This window comes from Bufo gargarizans, chromosome 3 (assembly GCF_014858855.1).
Source record: "Bufo gargarizans isolate SCDJY-AF-19 chromosome 3, ASM1485885v1, whole genome shotgun sequence".
In the NCBI taxonomy this organism is placed as follows: domain Eukaryota; kingdom Metazoa; phylum Chordata; class Amphibia; order Anura; family Bufonidae; genus Bufo; species Bufo gargarizans.
The window spans coordinates 195,455,725-195,476,993 of record NC_058082.1 but is presented as its reverse complement, the minus strand read 5'-3'; the positions used below and the strand labels follow the sequence as shown (position 1 = coordinate 195,476,993).

Sequence of the window (21,269 nt, the reverse complement as noted above, 5' to 3'; positions counted from 1 at the left end):
AGAATTTCCATCACTAATACATTCTGAAATATGAAGACGTATTCATCCCGCTCACACAAAGAAATCATTATGCTGCATACACACCAGGCTGCCAATGGACATAACTGATCTATTCCACAAGTTAACAATCGATGAAGCCACTTAATAAAATATTACCGTCAGCATAAGAAAAACGAAAGCAGAGATTCCCATGACTAGAATTTCTTTATTTCCTTTGCTTTCATTATGTAGTTTTCGATAATATGGCCCGATGAGATAGGTCTTCATAACAAGACAGATGAGAAAGACCGCAACCAGAGAGAAGACAATTTGGCCGATCAGCGCCAATATCCGGAAAATCTCCAAGACAACACTAGAGGGAAAACCGGTTACAAATTGTTAGCATGTCAGAAATCAGAAAACGTGAAAGCCAAAGACCTCAATACAGAAATGTAGAGTGAAATGGCTTTCGTCCAGGATTAAAGGGATTTCAGAGGGAAGCGGCCTTCTCATAGCTTAGCCAAGGCCATGTGATGTCACACTCAGTCACATGGCTTAGGCACGGCTCAGCGGGCTGAGTTGTGATACCAAGCGCAGCCGCTATACAATGTACGGTGCTGTGCTTGGGGAGAAGGCCACGGCGCTACTGCAAGTACCGTTGCCTTCTCAAACAGCTGATCAGAAGTGATCAAAAAGTGTCAGACCCCACCTATCTAGAGGATAGGTCATCAGTAGAAAAGTCTTGGAAACCCATTTTAATGGGACCTGCCCAATGTTATACTATTCACACTGCTGTCACAAGGCTCAGTTTGGAGCATCCGCCACTACTGCCTTACTGGACAGGTATGTGCTGGGCTTCCCAATTTGAAGATTCGGTTGCCTAAAAGTAGACCCCACTAGTATTGCATATCTCCTAAATAAAATATGTATTAACGAAGTCCTGTTTAAATGAACCATGTCATACACTAAATGGAAATGCTTATTGAACCATTATTACTTTCATTTGTAGTCCAAGTCGTAAAGAATGTAAAGGCTATGGACATCTATGGGGCATTTATTATTGCACCTGTTTCATATAGGCCGTGCCACCCCCATCGCCTCCTGACAAAGCAGTGCAAAACGTGGGGACTTAACATGCCGATAAGCAATTTGGTACCTACTTATTTCGCTCTTACCCTATCATTTTTCCTAGTATTGAGGGCCTCCACTGCGAGTGTATGTATTTAGGGATTAAAAGGGGTTTTCCAGGATTTTCCTATTGATAGGTTAGGGTTATATACTACGAGGCCTGGACAGCCACTGAAATTATAATATTACCTGGAGTAAGTGTTTCCTCCAGCTTGAATGAGAGTCGGCATAGCAGCTATGAAAAGACTAAGCTGGACATCCTGCATCACAAGCATACCCAGCAGCACACTACTATAATCAATGTCTCCTGCACAAACAAGGAGAACGCAGGTTAATGTTCAGCGCCCAAAAATCCATTTACTAGAAATACACCATACACACAATTTTTAGAAAAAGCCCGGTAGATATAGCAGAGTCTTAAGTCTGGGGTTGGATTTATGTTGTGGTTTCAGATGCATGCGGCCAATGCACCTGCATGATCCAGCTGAATAATATTTAATTTGTGAACCCATTAATCACTTTAATATCCAGTTCCTATTAATACTGGATAGGAAGCAATGTTATTACAACCTAAGGACATAACTGAAATATTGCTCTTCTCCTCTGAGATTTGCCATTTGCTTTACTTTATTTGAATAAAATTCTAATGCAAAGCATTAGGCCCGTCAGTCATGAGAGAAGACACAATGGAGCCTGAAGAAGTAGAAGTGGAGTTCTTCACTCTTCTATATGCCCATGTCATCTGACATAAATCCATTAGGCTAAGAAATGAACCATGTTGCATACATTACTTGAAGAAATGTATATCAGGCTCTTTACTGTACATTTAAAATGTGAAACGCATATTAAAGGGGTCTGAGAAGGAGAACATAAAGTGGAGCTGTAAACTTAGGCAGCGTGCAGAAACTGCTTAGAGACCAGTCCTGTTTGGAGACCTACTGGAAGTACGCCATGGTATGGAGACTTATTGGCAATGCTCCATGGGAAATTAACATGCAAAGAGGCATCTCCCAAAAAATAAGAGAACCATCTATTGGAAGTGGCTCCCTATGAGTCAAGATCTGACTTTCCAACAAGCCTTAGGATTTGGCAAGGAAATATATCCAAGCCAGCAATCCATTTGTAGACAGCCATTTCCCATAGTGCATTGCCAATAAGTCTCCATACCATGGAGTACTTCCGGTAAGTCTAAAGGACTCGTCTCTAAGAAGATTCAGCCCCCTGCTTAAGAAACTTCCAAGGCATAGTCAGCCAGAATCCTACTCTGTACTGATGAGGGACAAGCACCCTGAAACAGCCATCTATGGATCAATATCAGGTTTAGCTATATACCCTCATCAATTGACTCACATGGAGCCACTTGTGCTGGCAAGATGGTTCTCTTTCTTGGGAGATACCTCTTTGCTAATACAACAAAATAAAAAGTACTCACCTCTTTAACCCCTCGCCGATCAAGTACAGATGCTCCCGCAGCCCCCTGCAGTCCTCTATTTACAGGCTAACAGAGGTGATGCTCCATACTGGCATTTGACAACTGCAGCCAATTTGAGGCCTCAGCAGTCACATGCTGTACTAATTACATTATTCCTGATGACACAAGTAACTTGCTCCTTTCTTCACTTTCTTAAATTATGGCCCAAGCCCTTCAATACTTATCAGTATTTAAAGTGTAAGTCCCCTTACAGGCAATCCATGTGGACCTCCCACCGGCTCTTCTTACATTCATAGCCATAACTTATTTTGCCATCATGCTATTTTGCCATACATACAAGTAAGATTTTAGTTTATATCAACTATTACACTGCCTGTCCAAAACATAAGTCGCCACCAAAAAAAAAGCCTTTAGCTTTGATTACAGCACACATTCGCTGTGGCATTGTTTCGATAAGCTTCTGCAATGTCACAAGATTTATTTCTATCCAGTGTTGCATTAATTTTTCACCAAGATGTTGCATTGATGATGGTAGAGTCTGACTGCTGCGCAAAGCCTTCTCCAGCACATCCCAAAGATTCTCAATGAGGTTAAGGTCTGGACTCTGTGGTGGCCAATCCAGGTGTGAAAATGATGTCTCAAGCTCCCTGAACCACTCTTTCATAATTTAAGCCCGATGAATCCTGGCATTGTCATCTAGGAACATGCCCATGCCATCAGGGAATAAAAAATCCGTTGATGGAATAACCTGGTCATTCAGTATGTTCAGGTAGTCAGTTGACCTCATTCTTGGAGCCATTACTGTTGCTGAACCTAGACCTGACCAGCTGCAGCAACCCCAGATCACAGCACTGTCCCCAGAGGCTGGTACAGTAGGCACTAGGCATGATGGGTGCATCACTTCATCTGCCTCTCTTCTTACCCTGATGCGCCCATCACTCTGGAACAGGGGAAATCTTGACTCAGACACATCACCTTCTTCCATTTCTCCAGAGTCCAATCTTAATGCTGCCTAGCAAATTGAAGCCTTTTTTTCTGGTTTGCCTCACTGATTAGTGGTTTTCTTACGGCTACACAGCTGTTCAGTCCCAATCCCCTGAGTTCCCTTCGCATTGTGCGTGTGGAAATGCTCTTACTTTCACTATTAAACATAGCCCCGAGTTCTACTGTTGTTTTACTTCGATTTGATTTCACCAAACATTTAAGTGATCGCCGATCGCGGTCATTCAGGATTTTTTCCCTCCACATTTCTTCCTCGAATACAATGGGTCCCCACTATCCTTCCAGTTTTTAGTAATGCGTTGGACAGTTCTTAACCCAATTTTAGTAGTTTCTGCAATCTCCTTAGATGATTTCTCTGCTTGATGCATACCAATTATTTGACCCTTCTCAAACAGACTTTTCCACGACCACGAGATGTGTGTTTCGACATGGTTGTTTAAGAAAAGAGAAGCAACTCATTGTACCAGTTGGGATTACATAACTTATTGCCAGCTATAGGATAAATCGCCCATGCAGCAATTATCCAATAGGAGGCTCATAACTATTTGCTTAGTTAAATCCAGGTGGCGACATTTTTTGGACAAGCAGTGCATTATGGGTTAATGAAGGGAACAAAATGGTGACACTTTTATTTATGCTGTTTACCAATCACCATAAATGACATGTTCACTACAATAAATGTTGTGTGATATTTAATATTAATTATGTTACAAAAACGTATTTAATGTAATGTTTTTTGCTGCGTTGTTTTTTTTTTTTTTTTAGTAACATTAACCCTGCGTAAAAAGGCCATAACCTTTACTAAAAAGCTTTTCTACAGGTCTCTATTAGGAATTGAACCCTAGACCTTCTGCATAACCAGCATCAAGTTTACCGCTACACTATGGAACCACATTGCTAGAAGGATGGAATTTTTTGTGCCTAAAAGCTGTAATAACATTTATTTAATATACTAATGAGAAAGAAAAAGGTAATACTATTACTAGGAGGTTTTTAGGCACAGAAAATCCTCTTTGTAACAATACTGTTCTAGTGTTGCTTGTTATATGGAGGTCTGGGCTTCAATTCCAAAGAGAGACAAATAAAGGTTCTTTAGTGAAGGTTATAAATTAAACATTCTAGCCTTTATTTTACCATAAAAGAAAAGCTAAAAAGTAAAAGTGAAGTGAATAATGAGGCCAAGGATTCTCTGGGCACCTGACTGCAGTACCACCAGTACTTCCCTGATGGTGGTCCTGCACACTGGTTGGACTTGCTATGGATAATTCTGTGGCCAATCCAACTAAGAACTTGCAGGGAAATATGCAACACAAATGTGTGGATTTAACCAGCTGGTCACCGAAACTAAAATAAGTAGTATTCTCACATTACTAATCCCCTGCTGCTCCTGTGCTGAAACTTCCCTGGTCTTCACCAGTTACTGTTCACCAGGCTCCAGCACAGAGGTGTCCACGCATGAGACATTAACATGCCACAAGTGGGGGACTAGGGAAGTATTTGGCATGTGGAGCAGCAAAAGATTGATAATGTGAATATACTGCGATTTTATACAATTTGCTGCAGATCCACAGGTAATCATAGATTTTATTTCAATGGCAAATATCTGCAATAAACCCAGAAGTAATATGTGATCAGAGCGCATGTCAATAACTATGCAGCATGCAGATGAGATTTGTAAAATCGCAGCCACTGGACTGCTATTGTATTTCACTGCAGGTTTCACCTGTACAAATCCGCTGAAATTCCATCCTGCGTGGGCATACCCTAAATGTAATTTTTAGAACCTAATGGGCAGAAGCGCTATGTCTGTTGGGTTCTGAACTGCTCTTCTTGGTGATCTGAGTAAGTGGCGTACAGACTCATAAGAGTTTCTGTACGGCTATACCCTCTGCTCCATGAGAACAGCCAAAGAGGTGATCAAAACGTAGGGGGACAGTGTTCAGTTGAGTGCTTCTGCCCCTTCATTTCAGTGCTGTGGTGATATCATGACAACTTTTTGTTGTTGTTTGGATTGCTCTCCGTCAGTGAGCAGGTCTCTCCATGTAAGCAAAGCACCAATTTAGTCTGGTTGATGACTATCAACCACCAGTGTCCAACTGAGATTTTAGGCTGCATGTAATCTTTTAAATGACAGGACATAATGGGCATTTATAAAAGATAACTCCTAATATTTGAAGGAAATCTGTCAGCAGTTTTGACCATGCTAAGCTGCCAACAGCACTAAGTAGGGGCTAGAAAGATTTGTGGCGTTAATAGCTGGAGTAGTGAGAATATCAAGTTTTATTCTGCCAGATTCCGTTTTTTTCCTCAGATCTACTTAGAGGGGTGAGGGGCCAGGGCCTCACTACACACTATACTACACCTTGGTGAGCATTTCTGTCAGGCTCCTCAGCCATGATGGCATATCGTAGGCAGGATCACATCACTACCATCTAATGTAGAGCAGTGTAATGTGTAGTGAGGCCCAGCCCATCACCTTCCTCTGCAAAGGGAGGTAACCAGTCCAACTCATATTCTAGGACAAGTTGCTGGCAGCCATTCCTGGAGGACAAGCTTCTGTGTAGTGCTCTCTGAGCTTGTAGTCCGGGTGACAGGTGGTTGGATTCTACAGCTGTCACTGAGAGGGGGGGGGGGGGGGGGGGGGGGGGGACGACTGTGACGTGGATCAGTGCAGAGAGCAATTCACAGTGAAGTTCTGGCATAAGTTCATATTCACACCACTCTTGATGATAAAATCTCCACAAAAGGTATGTTTTTGTACTGCTCTCCCTGGCAGCTACCAAGTGCTATCAGTAGTATCAAAACTGCTGACAGAATCCTTTTAAGAGAACCAGCAGTTTCCTGGAAAAAAAAAAAAAAGAATTTGATAGTTGTGTGTAGTTTATAAAAGGCAAAAGTAAAGTTCGTTTAGTTACCATCTTTATCTCCTCGAGAGCTGCCTACAAGGAACCTGGATACCAAGGGGGTGCTAGACAAGGATAAGCATGTTGAAATGAAGACACTCTGCGCAGGTCTGATTTGCAGGAAATGCCCCCACAGTAAACCAAATGCAATCATTAAAACAGTCATGAAACATGGTCCTTGCACTGCAATTTTCCATACCTATAGGGTAAAAATAAATAATGTTTAATCTATCATACAACAATACAGTCAACAGTAGTAGCCCTGAAAACAGTACATTTATTTTCGCCTTTACAACAATTTTTTTTGTCCTACCGCTTGGGGTTACAGCTCCTATGCAGACCCATGTTTCTTCATGGTAACACCCTATAAACAACCCCTATGTAGTCTGGTCCTGCAATCAGATTACATTCATTCTATTGTGTACTAATTATGACCTATTGCAGTAATGTACACATTTTCAGTAAATCCTATGGTAGGATTCGGGGAAAAAAAATGCAAAATTGTACCGGAATCTGCCACTAGACATAAGGAAAGATCAAAGTGTTCTTGGCCGTAATGAAATGTAGTTTGCAGCAGCCATACATGTAATATTAGATCACTCCTGCTACGGTAAATTCAGCTTTGGGACTGGCCACGCGAGACCGTAGATGCCATTTTCATGCTGGGTCCACTTTCCTAAAGGGTCCCACGGACCACATGCTGAACATAAGAGGTCTGTTGTTACACGTAATAGGAAAGTGCATGGAGCCAAGCAGGTCTGAAACAAAGGGTCTATCCCTTGATTAGGCCAAATATAGCCCCCTCCCCTGAACACCGAGTGGTATAAATCTAAGTTCCTAGGTCTTCCCAAATGCAACATCTTTCAAGTGCAACCCTTTAAGTGCACATACTGAATTATACCAGAATTGAACCAGAAGGGGACAAAAAGGTATTCACATACATAGTTAATGCAAACAATGCTTCAATCTTTTATCTTTCTCTCCCTACTTTTCCAAAATCTCCTGAAATACCCCCACATCCGTTCACGCAGCAAGGAACTATTCATCTCTCCCTCTATCTTACCTTCTCATCTGACCGCTTGCACAAACCTGTTTGGCAACGTAAAACACTTCCTTCCCACACACACAGATACCTCCTGCTTTTCCTTATTGTTGGTGATATCTCTCCAAATCCAGGCCCCCCTCAGCAAATCCCCACTATCACCTCCATGTCCCACTACAAATCTCCTTCAACAAATTTCTGCAACCCATTAAACCTATTACCCCTGCTCCTTTGGTTACTTCTTGCAGAAGCATTATCGAATGCCTGCTCTGTTTGTAACAAACTGTCCTACATTTATGATCTTTTCATCTCAAAAACTTTCCTTTCTGGGTCTCACAGAAACATGGCTGACACCCTCTGACACCTCCTCCCCTGCTGCACGCTCATATAGTGGATTTCATTTCAGTCCCCCCCCCCCCCCCCCCCCCCCCGCCCCCGCCCCAGCTGCAAACATGGTGGAAGAGTTGGTGTTCTCCTATCAGACACCTGCTCCAACAGCCCAACTCCACTGCCCCCCACCCGGCCACCATCTTTCTTGACCACTTTAACGCCTGGCTCCTACACTTTCTTTCTGCTGACATCGCCACTATTATCATGGGTGACTTCAACATCCCTATTGACACCTGCCACTCAGCCGCCTCTGAACTTCTATTACTCTCTTCCTCCTTCGGCCTCTCACAGTGGTCTTCCGCTCCCACCCACAGAGATGGTCACAATCTGGATCTTATCTTTACCCGTCTCTGCTCCCTATCTATCCTTTCTAATTCGCCTCTTCCCCCTATCCAACCACAACTTACTCACCTTCTCTTCATTGGTCTCTTCTGCTGCTCCCCCGGTCCACACACTAGCCCACCCCGCAGGAACCTCAAACATCTCTGCTTTCACTTGCTTTCTGACTCTCTTCTGCCACACTCTACTATTTGTTCCCTCCGAGACCCAGATACTGCCACCACCCTATATAACACCACAATAAGTACAGCTCTGGACTCAGTTGCCCCCCTCACACACAACAAAAGCCAAAAAATTAACAGACAACTATGGCACACCAACCTGACCAAAAAACTCAGACAAACTTCCAGGGCTGCTGAGCGGCGATGGGAGAAATCACATTCTAAAGATTAATTCACTGCATACAAGCAATCCCTCCTCAAATTCAAATTCTCATTTGCTGATGCAAAACAGGCCTACTTCTTATCTCTCATATCTTCCCTGGCCCACAGCCCTAAACAACTTTTTAACACTTTTAACTCCCTTCTCAGTCCCCCAGCGCCCCCACACTCTCCTCTCATCTGAGGACCTTGCTGCATACTTCAAACAAAAGATAGTCAACATCAGAGAAAGCTTCAGTACACAGTCCCCACAGACCCACTACACAACTGCTCAGTCCTCTTCTCCCAAAACCCACTTCTCTACCATTACAGAAGAAAAACTCTCCACTCTACTCTCCATATCGCATCTCACGACCTGTGCACTTGACCCAATCCCATCCCACCTCATCCCTAACCTCACCACAGTGTTTATCCTAGCCCTAACTCATCTCTTCAATCTATCACTAACCTTTGGTGTCTTCCCCTCTGGTTTTAAACATGCTACCATTACACCCATACGCAAAAAGCCTTCACTTGACCCATCTTCTTTGTCCAGTTATCGCCCCATATCACTTCTTCCGTATGCCTCAAAGCTACTTGAACATGTCCATTCTGAACTGCCCTCTCACCTCTCCTTCTGCTCCCTCTTTGACCGGCTACAATCTGGCTTCCGACCCCACCACTCGATTGACACTGCCCTTACCAAAGTCACCAATGACCTATTAACAGCCAAAACCAAAAAACATTACTCTGTCCTCCTTGACCTGTCCTCTGCCTTTGACACTGCCGACCACTCCCTTCTGTTGCAAACACTCTCATCTCTTGGCATCAGTGACCTGGCCCTCTCCTGGATCACATCATACCTCACAGACAGGACGTTTAGCGTCTCCCACTCTCACACCACCTCCTCGTCGTCTCATTCCCTCTCTGTTGGTGTCCTGCAAGGCTCTGTCCTAGGACCCCTGCTTTTCTCTATCTACACTTTCGGCCTGGGACATCTCATAGAGTCCCATGGCTTTCAGTATCACTCTTATGCTGACGAAAAACAAATCTACCTCTCTGGTCCAGACATCACCACCTTACTATCCAGAATTCCACAATGCCTATCTTCCATATCCTCCTCCGTCTCATCTCGCTTTCTAAAACGCAACATGGATAAAACAGAATTTATCATCTTTCCCCCATCTTGCTCAACCCCCCCAACAGACCTATCTATCACGATCAATGGCTGCACACTCTCCCCGGTCAACCAAGTCTGCTGCCTCGGATTGACCTTGGATTCTGCCCTCTCCTTCCGACCACACATTCAAGCCCTTTACACCACCTGCCGCCTCTAACTCAAAAACATCTCCCGCATCCACGCTTTCCTCAACTTTGAATCTGCAAAAATGCTTGTACATGCCCTCATCATCTCCCGTCTAGACTACTGCAGCATTCTCCTCTGTGGCCTTCCATCTAGAACTCTCACACCCCTCCAATCTATCCTCCACTCTGCTGCCCGACTAATCCACCTCTCACCCTGTTAGGCTACTTTCACACTAACGTTCATGGGTCCGTTCGTGAGCTCCGTTTGAAGGAGCTCACGAGCGGACCCAAACGCCTCCGTCCAGCCCTGATGCAGTCTGAATGGATGCGGATCCGCTCAGACTGCATCAGTCTGGCGGCGTTCCCGCTTACAATGTAAGTCAATGGGAACGGATCCGCTTGAAGATGAGCCCATATGGCTCAATCTTCAAGCGGATCCGTCCCCCATTGACTTTACATTGAAAGTCTGAACGGATCCGCTCAGGCTACTTGCGCACTTGCGAAATTTTTCTAAGTTATTAATGCAGACGGATCCGTACTGAACGGAGCCTCCGTCTGCATTAATATGATCGGATCCGTTCAGAACGGATCCGATCAAGCGCAAGTGTGAAAGTAGCCTCACTCCTCTGCCTCTCCCCTCTGTCAATCCCTTCAATGGCTCCCCATTGCCCAGCGAATTCAGTTCAAAATACTAACAAATACATACAAGGCCGCCCACAACCTGTCCCCTCCCTACATCTCTGAGCTACTTTCCCGATACATCCCCACACGCAATCTCCGATCCTCACAAGACCTCCTTCTCTCTTCTCCTCTTATCACCTCTTCCCACAATTGCCTCCAAGATTTCTCGCATGCATCCCCCACACTCTGGGACTCGCTACCCCAACATATCAGACTCTCACCTACAGTGGAATCCTTCAAAAGAAACCTAAAAAACCCACCTCTTCAGACATGCCTACAACCAGTGACAATGCTGCCTCTGTACCACCATGACCAGATTCACCCTCACCTACTGTGTCCTTCTCCTATACCAGTGGTGGCGAACCTATGGCACAGGTGCCAGAGGCGGCACTCAGAGCCCTTTCTGTGGGCACCCGCACCCTGGAAAAAGTCTATGTTGTACCAATATGCCTTAGATGTTTCCTGCCATTCATCAGCGCAGGGCGCACTATGAACGGCACATTGAATGTAGGCAGGTCATTATAGCTAAAGGATAAAGTACATGGAAGATATACTGTATCAGACTGTAGTATTTAGGTTAAATTGCCGTGTTGGCACTTTGCGATAAATAAGTGGGTTTTGGGTTGCAGTTTGGGCACTCAGTCTGTAAAAGGTTCTCCATCACTGTCCTATACCATGTAGATTGTAAGCCCTCATGGGAAGGGCCCTCTCTCCTTCTGTACCAGTTTGTAACTCGTCTTGTTTATGCTTAGTGCAATTGTCTGTATTATGTATGTATACCCCTTGGCACTTTAATAATAACAAATAATAATAATCGTACAGATAATTTTAGTCCTGCAGTAACTACCATTTTTTTCTAATTATCCAATAAGAAGAAGACACCAACCTTTTGCAATTTTTCTGGAGAAAATTCCAATCCAACAAGAAAAAGTGTGAAGAAGACTCCAAACTCTCCTAGAGTTTCCACCTGGACAATAGACTTAATGAGAGAAAAGAAAATGTGAGTTCACAGCTTTACCACACACTATTATTCCAAATTATTATTATATTATTATTTTAATATATTTGGTTGAGTTTACCAGTGTACTCTATATGGAAAGGATATCCTAGAGCAGGCAGATTACCCAGCAGGCACAATTTTGTTACAGCTTACGGCACAAGAACTGTTGGTTTAGTATGCATTCTTAAAGGGGTTCTCCCGGAAAAAATAAAACTCCTGAACGCCTTTATTTGTGTATTTTCTAGGGGACAATCAGTGAAGGAGTTAAAATGGCCGCTGTCAGATTCCTGGACATGGAATCCGTGCTCCTGATGACACTGCAGGACGGCATGTGTGAGGATGCCCTTTGCCGGCACCTTCTCTGCCTGTGGTAGCACTGTGAAGCAGTAAAATTATGTGCAGATGACAGCAGAGATAAGCTCTTACCTGTCTGTCTGCCTCACCCCAAACACACCAGGTGAAGTGTTTTCTAATGACACCCCTCCCCACAGCAGCATGCGTCTGGTCCACATTCCTACACTTCAGCTTGGGAGTAGGAGGGGAGTACCGAAGCACAGGGACACACTTATCTCAGCTGTCATCTGCACATAGTATGGAAGACTTATGGTCTTCTGTGTTATGGTCAGATGAAACAAAAATTGAATTGTTTGGTCACAATGATGTTTCCTTCATTTGGCGTAAAAAAGGAGAAGCCTTCAACCAAAAAACACCATCCCCACTGTCAAACATGGTGGTGGGACCCTAATGCTTTGGGGGTGTTATTCAGCCAATGGACCAGAGAACCTAATCACAGTAAACGGCACCATGAAAAAAGGAGATTTTTGTGAAACTCACCTGTAAAATCTTTTTCTCGTCTTTTCCATTGGGGGACACAGACCATGGGTATAGCTTAGAGGTATTAGTAGGAGGGACACTATGCAAATGAAAGAGCTCCTCCTCCTCGGGCTATACCCCCCGACTCCACCAGGAGGAACTCAGGCGTTGCGCAAGCAGTAGGAGAAGGAGCAAGAAAAAATCATGGAAACCATCAGACCAAGCCATAAGGTCCAACCAGAAACAGAAAAACTGAACTAAAGACCCCTCCTGCAACAGGAATAATGGGTGGGAGCTGTGTCCCCCAATGGAAAAGACGAGAAAAAGATTTTACAGGTGAGTTTCACAAAAATCTCCTTTTCTCGTACTTTTTTCCATTGGGGGACACAGACCATGGGACGTCCAAAAGCAGTCCATGGGGTGGGAAAAAATATCAGCACCGCCAGGAGGAACGCCCAACGGTCAAACAGGAACCACAGCCTGCAAATCCCTGCGGCCAAAGCCGCATCAGCCGAAGCCAGTGAATGCAACTGACAAAAATTTGCAAAGGTATGCAAGGACGACCAGGTGGCCGCCGTACACAGCTGAGACGCAGAGGCATGATTGCGTCTTGCCCAGGAAGCCCCCACCGCCCTAGTGGAGTGAGCGGCAATCCTAGCCGGGGGAACTCCACCACAAGCGCGACAAGCCGTGGAAATAGCCAAGCAGATCCAGAGCGCCAAGAACGGCGGACGGAAGCAGTAGCCGCGAGATACACCTTCAGGACCCGTACAACATCCAGGGAATGCAGAGTGCGTTCCTTGGGGTTAGCCGGAGAAGGACAAAAGGAAGGCAGGACAAGATCCTCATCAAGGTGGAAGGGAGAGACCACCCTGGGCAAAAAGAAGGGGACTGGACGGAGCACAACTTAATCCTGGTGGAAAACCAGAAAGGCTCCTGACAGGAAAGAGCGGCCAGCTTCAACACCATTCTGACTTAAAAGCTCGTGATGGGATGTGAACTCACAGCCACTGCATAATAGCCCAGAACTTTAATCACTACGCTATGTAGCTGTATCAGAAGCTATGGTCACAAGGAAGTCCAGATGAGAACAGTCAGAGAGACCCTCCTCAAAGGCTCGAAGGGGGCCGACTGCAGAGCGCGCAGAACCAAATTGAGATCCCAAGGAGACAAAGGGGGAACATACGGGGAACCGAATGCGCCACCCCCTGAAGAAAGGTCACCACCGGACCCTTAAGAGCAAGGGACCTCTGACGGCCCGCGCCGAAACCTGACCTTACAGGGAACTAAGCGACAGTCCCTGCACAAGCCCAGACTGAAGAAAAGACAGTACCATCAAGATGGAAAAACGAAGGGGAGGGAACCCCGAATCCTCACAAAAGGACAGGAAGGCCATCCAGGTACGATAGTAAATCCGGGAGGAAGAAGACTTCCCCGGACTGATCATGGTCCTAACCACTGAATCCGAGAACCCCATCTTCATCAGGATGGCGGTTTCAACAGTCACGCCGGTAAACGAAGAGACCGTAAATTCCGGTGGAAGAACGGGCCCTGAGACAGTAGGTCCTGTCTGTCGGGAAGAGGCCATGGGGCGTCCGCCAGCAACCGAGCCACGTCCGAAAAACCACGCGCGGCGAGGCCACTCTGGGGTGATGAGAACGGTCGGATTCCCTTCCGCCTCGAACTGGCGTAGACCCTTTGGTAGGAGAGGAAAACAGAGGAGGCTGAAGTCCTGCCACGGAGACACCTGCGCATCCATCCGTACGCCTTCGGATCTCGGGCGCGAGCCAGGACCACTGGGATCTTGTTGTTGAACCCGGACGCCATTAAGTCCACATCCGGACGGTCCCATCTGTGGCAGATTTCTTCGAACCCTTCTGGATGCAGAGACCACTCGCTTGGATCCACCTTGTTGTGGCTTAGAAAGTCCGCTGTCCAGTTGTCCACTCCTGGAATGTAAACTGCTGACAACACCGGAACGTGCGTCTCCGCCCACGTCAGAATTCTCTTCACCTCCTGCATCACCATCCGGCTGCGGGTCCCGCCCTGATGGTCGATATAGGCCCGTTTGAACCCGCACTGGGAGGCCCGCAAGGAGAGAGGTCCAATAGGAGAGAGAGAGCGGAAAAAATCACCCTCAGTTCCAGAAAGTTGATTGGAAGGCGAGACTCTGCCGCCGACCAAATCCCTTGAACCGTGCGAGACTGGAAAACGCCCCCCCAACCCAGGATGCTGGCATCGGTGGTGGCGATCGTCCAGGAGAATGCGAGAAAGGAACTCCCCGACCTCAGGTTCATCGGGAACAGCCACCAAGGGAGAGCTGCCCGAACCAGCTGAAAGGTAAAGGATCTCCTGTTGCGCCAGGCGAGTGTGAAACTGGGCATATGGAAGGCCTACCTGCAAGTATTCCCGAATGGAGAGGCACGGGGAGCGCAGCAGATGCAACACTGCCCCCTGGATTTGGGAGGACTTGAAGGCTGGCAGAATACTTTGGCAGCCGAGGTGTCTAAAATCATCCTCCAGAAGGAGAGCCTCTGGGACGGGAAGAGGCAGGAGTTTGGGAAAGTTACCAGCCAGCCGAACCGTTCCAGAGTCTGAACAGTGATCCGGACGCTGTCCTTGGTCTGCGGTAGAGAGGGGGGCCTCTATCCGGATATCGTCCCGATAGGGCAGCAAAGGAATGCCCCTGGTACGAAGAAGCGCCATGAGCGGTCCAGGACCGTGGCAAGGACCCGCGGGGTGGTCGCCAACCCGAAGGAAGGGCGACAAACTGACAGTGTCGACCCATAATGGCGAAGCGCAGGAATCGATGGTGGGATTCCGCAATCGGGACATGTGATAGGCCTAGGAGCAGCAGGGCGGGCTGACTGGGCCCTCTAGTGCCGGGAAGGCTGGTGTAAAGGAAGGCCTCTTTGCGGGCGACCTGAGACCCCCGGCGGAGGAAGCAGGCGACGGCCTACCAGATGAGAAACGGCAAAAGGCATGCAGAGATGAACTCGTCCAGCTGATCCCCATAAGGTCTGGAAACCCCAAAGGGGAGATTAGCAAGGGAACGCTTGGTGGAGGCGTCAGAGTCCCACACTCTTCGCGCTGAGTGACAGAGATGGCCAACCTGCGGGCAAAGAGGGAAACAATGTCCCTAGAAGCTTCGCAAAGAATCTTAGAAGCCTGAGACATCTGGAGAACCAACTCCAGTGTGTTAGTAGCCGCATCTCGTACCGCCAGTTCCTGGTGGTGGTGCTGTAACCACACCGAGAGAGCACTGGCTACCCCTGCTGAGTGAAAGGTAGGTCACAGGGACGCGCTGCCAGCGAAAAAAGGACCTGGAAGAGAGTCTATGCGTCTGTCTACAGCATCCTGGAAAGAGGAACTGACTAAGACAGGAAGGGCCATATAATTGGCTAATCCGGCCACCGGAGGATCCACCTTAGGGGGAGGAGACACCTCTCCTCGCCGTCAGCAGGGAAAGGAAAGTATATTCATGCGCTGGGTGGTCGAGAACCTTATTAAGACTACCCCAGGCCCTGGACATGACCGCGGAAAAATCCCTCATGGACCGGGAACATGGTAGTCTCCGACTGCCTGGACGGAAAAAGGGGGAACTCCTGACCAGTGGAAGGAGGAGAATCCCCTTGGAGAATAAAGGTGTCTCGGACAGTCGCCACTAAGTCAGCCACCCTGGTGGAGAGCTTAGGCGAGGGGTCCCGCTCCATGACCTAATCAGAGCCGGAAATTCTCCTTCAGACTTGCGCTCCCTAACGCTGGGTTCACACCTAGGCGTTTCTCAAACGCGCGTTTTTGTCGCGCGTTTTATGCGCGTTTTTTTTAATAGTGAACGCGCGTTTGACGCGCGTTTGGGTGATTGACAGCAGTGTTGTCCAAGGAGTCTATGGCCCAAACGCGCGTCAAACGCGCCAAAAAAAGCTCCTGTACTTGTTTGAGCGTCGGGCGTTTTACAGCGCGATCGTACGCGCTGTAAAACGCCCAGGTGTGAACCCTTCCCATAGGGAATCATTGGTTCTTGCCTGTTATGCGTTTTACAGCGCGTAGGAACGCGCTGTAAAACACTCAGGTGTAAACCCAGCGTAAGGGAGGGGAGAGTCGCCCGAACGCGCCTCTAGACGAGGGGGGGAGGGGGGGGGGGGAGAGCCGGAGCCATCCGAGGAGGGATGCTGCTGCTCACGCTCCCTGTTAGTAGTCGGGCGTCTTCTGTGGAAAACCACTTAGAGAGGTGGTTGGCGTCACAGGATTTGAAAATGCCCTATAGTCCAAAAAGGACCTGGCTCGTCCGAGCCGGATAATTCCCCTTCGGATTACTCTCCCTAGGGAGGGGGAAGAGCAGTCTGAAAGCGCCACCGGCGAGGTGAGGGGGGTGGAGAGACGGAGACATCCGAGATGGGATGCTGCCGCTCACGCTGCCTCTTCGTAGTCAGTCACCCACTGTGGGGACCACTGAGAGAGATGGAGTCGTTAGCGCCACAGGATTAAAGGACATGGTTGCCTTGGCGACTAAGACCAATTTAGCGGCCGCGCTGGACATGGCAGATGCCCAAGCGGGGACCGCAGGCTCCCAGGGACGTGGAGGAGGGGTGGAGGAGGGGGGTAAGGCAGGGATGCAGGTAATACTTATCTGCTCCTGCAGATCTTCTCCCTCGACTCCAGGACCAGCACGGATGCACCTCTTCAGGCTTCTGACTCCTTGTCCAGGAGTGCAGTGTTCTGGTGGAGGGTGGCAGCAGGAGACCCAGTAGCTGGTGGGATACCGGAGCTGCAGGTCGAGCCCGGATCCACTTGTCTTCTTTGGGGGGCAATGGAGGCAGCCAGGCAGCGTCCAAGGACGGCGGCGGGCATTCCACGGGGGACCAGGAAGGCGCCATGCCGACCTGTGTCCCCATCTAGAATAATGTAAACAATTTTTGAAGGCTGAAAGGGGCTTTGAACTCAGAAAGCCTGGACATGAGGCAGCAGCAGCATTACCACTGAGCTACCAGCTTGCCTGGCACAAAACGGAGTAGAGTGATGAGGAGCTGCACGGCCGTGAGCAAACAGAGTCTCCGGTGTAAGGAGAGTCAGAGCGGCATGCCGAGGCTCCGCCCCCCCGAACGCGTCATTATGGCGTGAAAAAAGCGCGCAAAATAAGCGCGCGAAACAAGCGCGCACGAAAATAAGCGCGCGCGAAAAATATGCGTGAAAATAAGCGCGCGCGCGAAAATATGCGCGAAAATAAGCGCACGCGCGAAAATATGCACGAAAATAAGCGCGCGCGCGATTTAAACAAACACCATGACTCCCCTCACGTGGTGCAGCAGGGGTTAACGAGGCCATGGAGGAGCGGCCTGCCGGCGGGCGCTGAGAGAGCGCAGCAGCCAAGGCCCGACGAGAGAAGCGCTGAAGCCCACAGTTTAAGGGGGAAGAGATGCTAGTACTCCAGTGCCAAAATGAAGAAAGTGCCCCATCAGGATCCTTCTTCAAGCTCACCCAGGTAGCCACAGACAAACAGACACAGAGGGAGGGGGAGGGACTGGGCAATACTTATCTGCTCAGCATGCTCCCTCGATGTCCAGACCAGCAGGGATGCGCCTCTTCAGACTTCTGACTCCAATCCAGGAGAACAGTGCTCTGGAGGAGGGTAGGCAGCAGGCGTCCCAGCAGCTGGTGGGATGCCGGAGCTAACAGGTCGAGCCCGGATCCACTTATCTTCTTGGGGGGAAATGGAGGCAGCCAGGCAACGTCCCAAAGACGGCGGCGGGCACTCCACAGGGGACCAGGAAGGCGCCATGCCGACCTGTGTCCCCATCTAGAATAAAAATAACAAAAAGGAGTAGAATCAGAGAGTGTCAACCTCCTTCACCAGACACTAAGCAAAGACTGAGTTCCTCCTGGAGGAGTCGGGGGGTATAGCCCGAGGAGGAGGAGCTCTTTCATTTGCATAGTGTCCCTCCTACTAATACCTCTAAGCTATACCCATGGTCTGTGTCCCCCAATGGAAAAAAGTACGAGAAAAGAGCAATACATGAGGATTCTCAAGGATAACATCAGGCAGTCTGCAGAGAAACTTGGCCTTGGCCACCAGTGGACATTTCAGCATGACAATGACACAAAACACACAGCAAAACACACAGCAAAAGTGGTGAAGAAATGGTTAGCAGACAACAACGTTAACGTTTTGGAGTGGCCCAGCCAGAGTCCAGACTTGAATCTGTGGAGGGAGCTAAAGTTCAGGGTGATGGCAAGACGACCCTCCCACCTGAAAGATTTGGAGCTCATTGCTAAAGATAAATGGGCAAAAATATCTGTGGAGACATGCAAAAAGCTGGTCTGCAATTATAGGAAGCGTTTGATTGCTGTAATAGCCAATAAAGGCTTTTCTATTCATTATTGAGAAGGGTATGAATAATTTTGGACTGGACACTTTTTGCTCAAATGTAAATAAAAGCTGAGAAATGTTTTTTTTCCACAATAATGCCTTTTGTACATCGTCTTATTATCTTTTGGGAGACACCTATGTCATTTGCCGTCAGAAAATGACTTGCTGGTTGAATAAAAGTAACTTTAAGTCAAAATTTGCCAGGGGTATGAATAATTATGGGCAGCACTGTATATGTGTATTCATTAAAGGGGATTTCCAAGATTTTGATACTGATGAAGTGAAGAGCTGGGCTTCGATACCATGGACAACTGCTATACAATGTACGCTACTATGCTTGGTAAGCATGGAGAAGGCAGCGGCACTCACAGGAGCACCGCTGCGCTCTCAAAACAGCTGATCGGTGGGGGTCTGACACCTGGGACCCCCCACCAATCAGATACTGGTGACATATCCTGAGGATAAGTCATCGGTATCAAAATCCTGGAAAACTTCTTTAACATACGTGAAAGGAAACTGAGAAAGTCTATAATTCCCTGATGCAGGGACACATCCTATTCACAACGTGAAGAGTGGAAAAACAACATTTCCAGGAAGAATAACAGGAGTAGCACAAGGCACGTTTCTTAGGGGAAAAAAATGCTCCAGTTATGGGTAATACATGTATATACTAAAGTAAGCATATCAGATAAACTGATGGCTCCTCCGAGATACAGAGCCACAGTGTAAACTATGGCTCCATTCACACGTCCGCAATTCCGTTCCGCATTTTGCGGAACGGAAATGCGGATCTATTCATTTCTTTAGGGTCGCACGATGTGCTGCCCGGATCCGGAAATGCGGACCCGCACTTCTGGGTCCGCAATTCCAATCCCGAAAAAAATAGAATATGTCCTATTCTTGCCTGCAATTGCGGACAAGAATAGGCATTTTCTATTTAGTGCCGGCGAGGTGCAGTCCGCAAAATGCGGAACGCACATTGCTAGTGTCTGTGTTTTGCAGATCCGCGGATCCCCAGATTATCTGATATTGATGGCTTATCCTGAGGATAGGCCATCAATATCGGATAATCTGGGGTCCGAAACCCCACACCTCCGCGATTAGCTGTTTCCTTGTAGCTCCAATGTTGGAACTGCACAGCTCCTACTATTGTGTATTGGCTGGAGCTCATAAATGCAGTTCTGCTCTTATACAATTCAATGGGAGCAGTGCTGCATTTATGAGCTCCGTCCAATAAACAATAGCAGGGGCTATTTACTTCTGGCACGGGAGCTACAAGAAAAGAGCGGATTAGTGATGGTGCAGAGTTTTGGAGCCCCATCAATCTGATATTGATGGCCTATCAATATCAAAATCTTAGACAACCCCTTTAAACAAATTTGCAGTCAAATAATATATACCTTTATACTGTTTAATCCTGATGGCCCTAGAAGAACGCCACAGATGATATAGCCAAACATTGTTGGTAGCCCGATCATCGTACATGCCCATCCACAAGGCAGGGACACCATTACTATGGTCACAATGTCCTGAAAGATAAAAGGTTGTGCATTAGTCAATGCTTCAATGGCAATTTATATTGATCTGTGGATTACAGCCAGTCATTTCTACAATGAGTGGAGGTGAGAGGTGATTTCTCTGAAACGTGGGGTGATCACCTCACCCTTTTATAAAGGGAATAACAATAAAATGATGAATCGTTGAGTTTTCAGTTTAAATGGGGCCTGTGATTTCTAAAAACAGAAACTCTTTTTGTAACTAGTAATGAAGACACAGAAAGGACTGATACATAGTAAGCACATGGTTGGGGTGGAAAATAAAGCAGAAGGTACCTTGATAAAATGGTGGTCAGCGCGAGGTATGGTAGAATCCCTGGGTTTGGTCAAAATGTACTGGTTATTTTGAGAGTCAATCAACATACTGAGTCCCAAGTCGTCCTCTACTTGGTGCTGGGATGTATTCCTCTTTACTTCATCTTCCTCTACTCGCAGGACAGCCTCCACGTTTACACCACGTACCTATTTGCCAATACAAACCCCGATAAGAGTGGACTTGTGTGTCACATTAGTGAACTAGGTCGAGAATAAAGTAAAGATGCAATGCAGAGGCTTATTTACAAGAAAAAGACACATGATAAAGAGCCTGGAAAAAGTATTCACACCCCTTGAACGTTTCCATATTTTCTCGTTCCACCGACAAACTTGTACATGAGCCGAAACGTCGCTCTTTGCCACTTTATGGGTGAATAAAAACACATCGTCTCATTGAAGATCTCTCTGGAGTGCAGTCCGATTTTTATTATACATATACACACATACATATATATATATATATATATATATATATATATACACATACACACACACACACATATACAGAGGGGGCAAAAAAGGAACCCACCCGCCCGTACAGACCCCCTCTGGACTCTCAGCCAGGCATCAGAGCACGTCGAAGGAGAAGGTGAGGACGAGTCAGATGGGAGCAGGAGGTCTATGAAGGATGTGACTGGCAAGGTGTGGTAGTAGTGGA

The 21,269-nt window shown here is 47.2% G+C and overlaps 1 protein-coding gene across 1 annotated transcript in view; it reads right to left on the bottom strand.

Moving 5' to 3' along the window:
* TMCO3 (transmembrane and coiled-coil domains 3) overlaps positions 1 to 20,949 on the bottom strand; it is a 35,916-nt gene extending 14,967 nt beyond the window's left edge. The window contains exons 1-7 of the mRNA XM_044285542.1: positions 20,902 to 20,949; positions 20,573 to 20,758; positions 20,141 to 20,269; positions 11,447 to 11,539; positions 6,457 to 6,643; positions 1,297 to 1,414; positions 157 to 352 (exon numbers count right to left, since the gene is read on the bottom strand). Of these exons, the coding sequence (XP_044141477.1) occupies positions 157 to 352; positions 1,297 to 1,414; positions 6,457 to 6,643; positions 11,447 to 11,539; positions 20,141 to 20,269; positions 20,573 to 20,758; positions 20,902 to 20,949 (957 nt within the window). The remainder of the gene's footprint in view (positions 1 to 156; positions 353 to 1,296; positions 1,415 to 6,456; positions 6,644 to 11,446; positions 11,540 to 20,140; positions 20,270 to 20,572; positions 20,759 to 20,901) is intronic.
* Between the last annotated feature and the right edge of the window lie 320 nt (positions 20,950 to 21,269).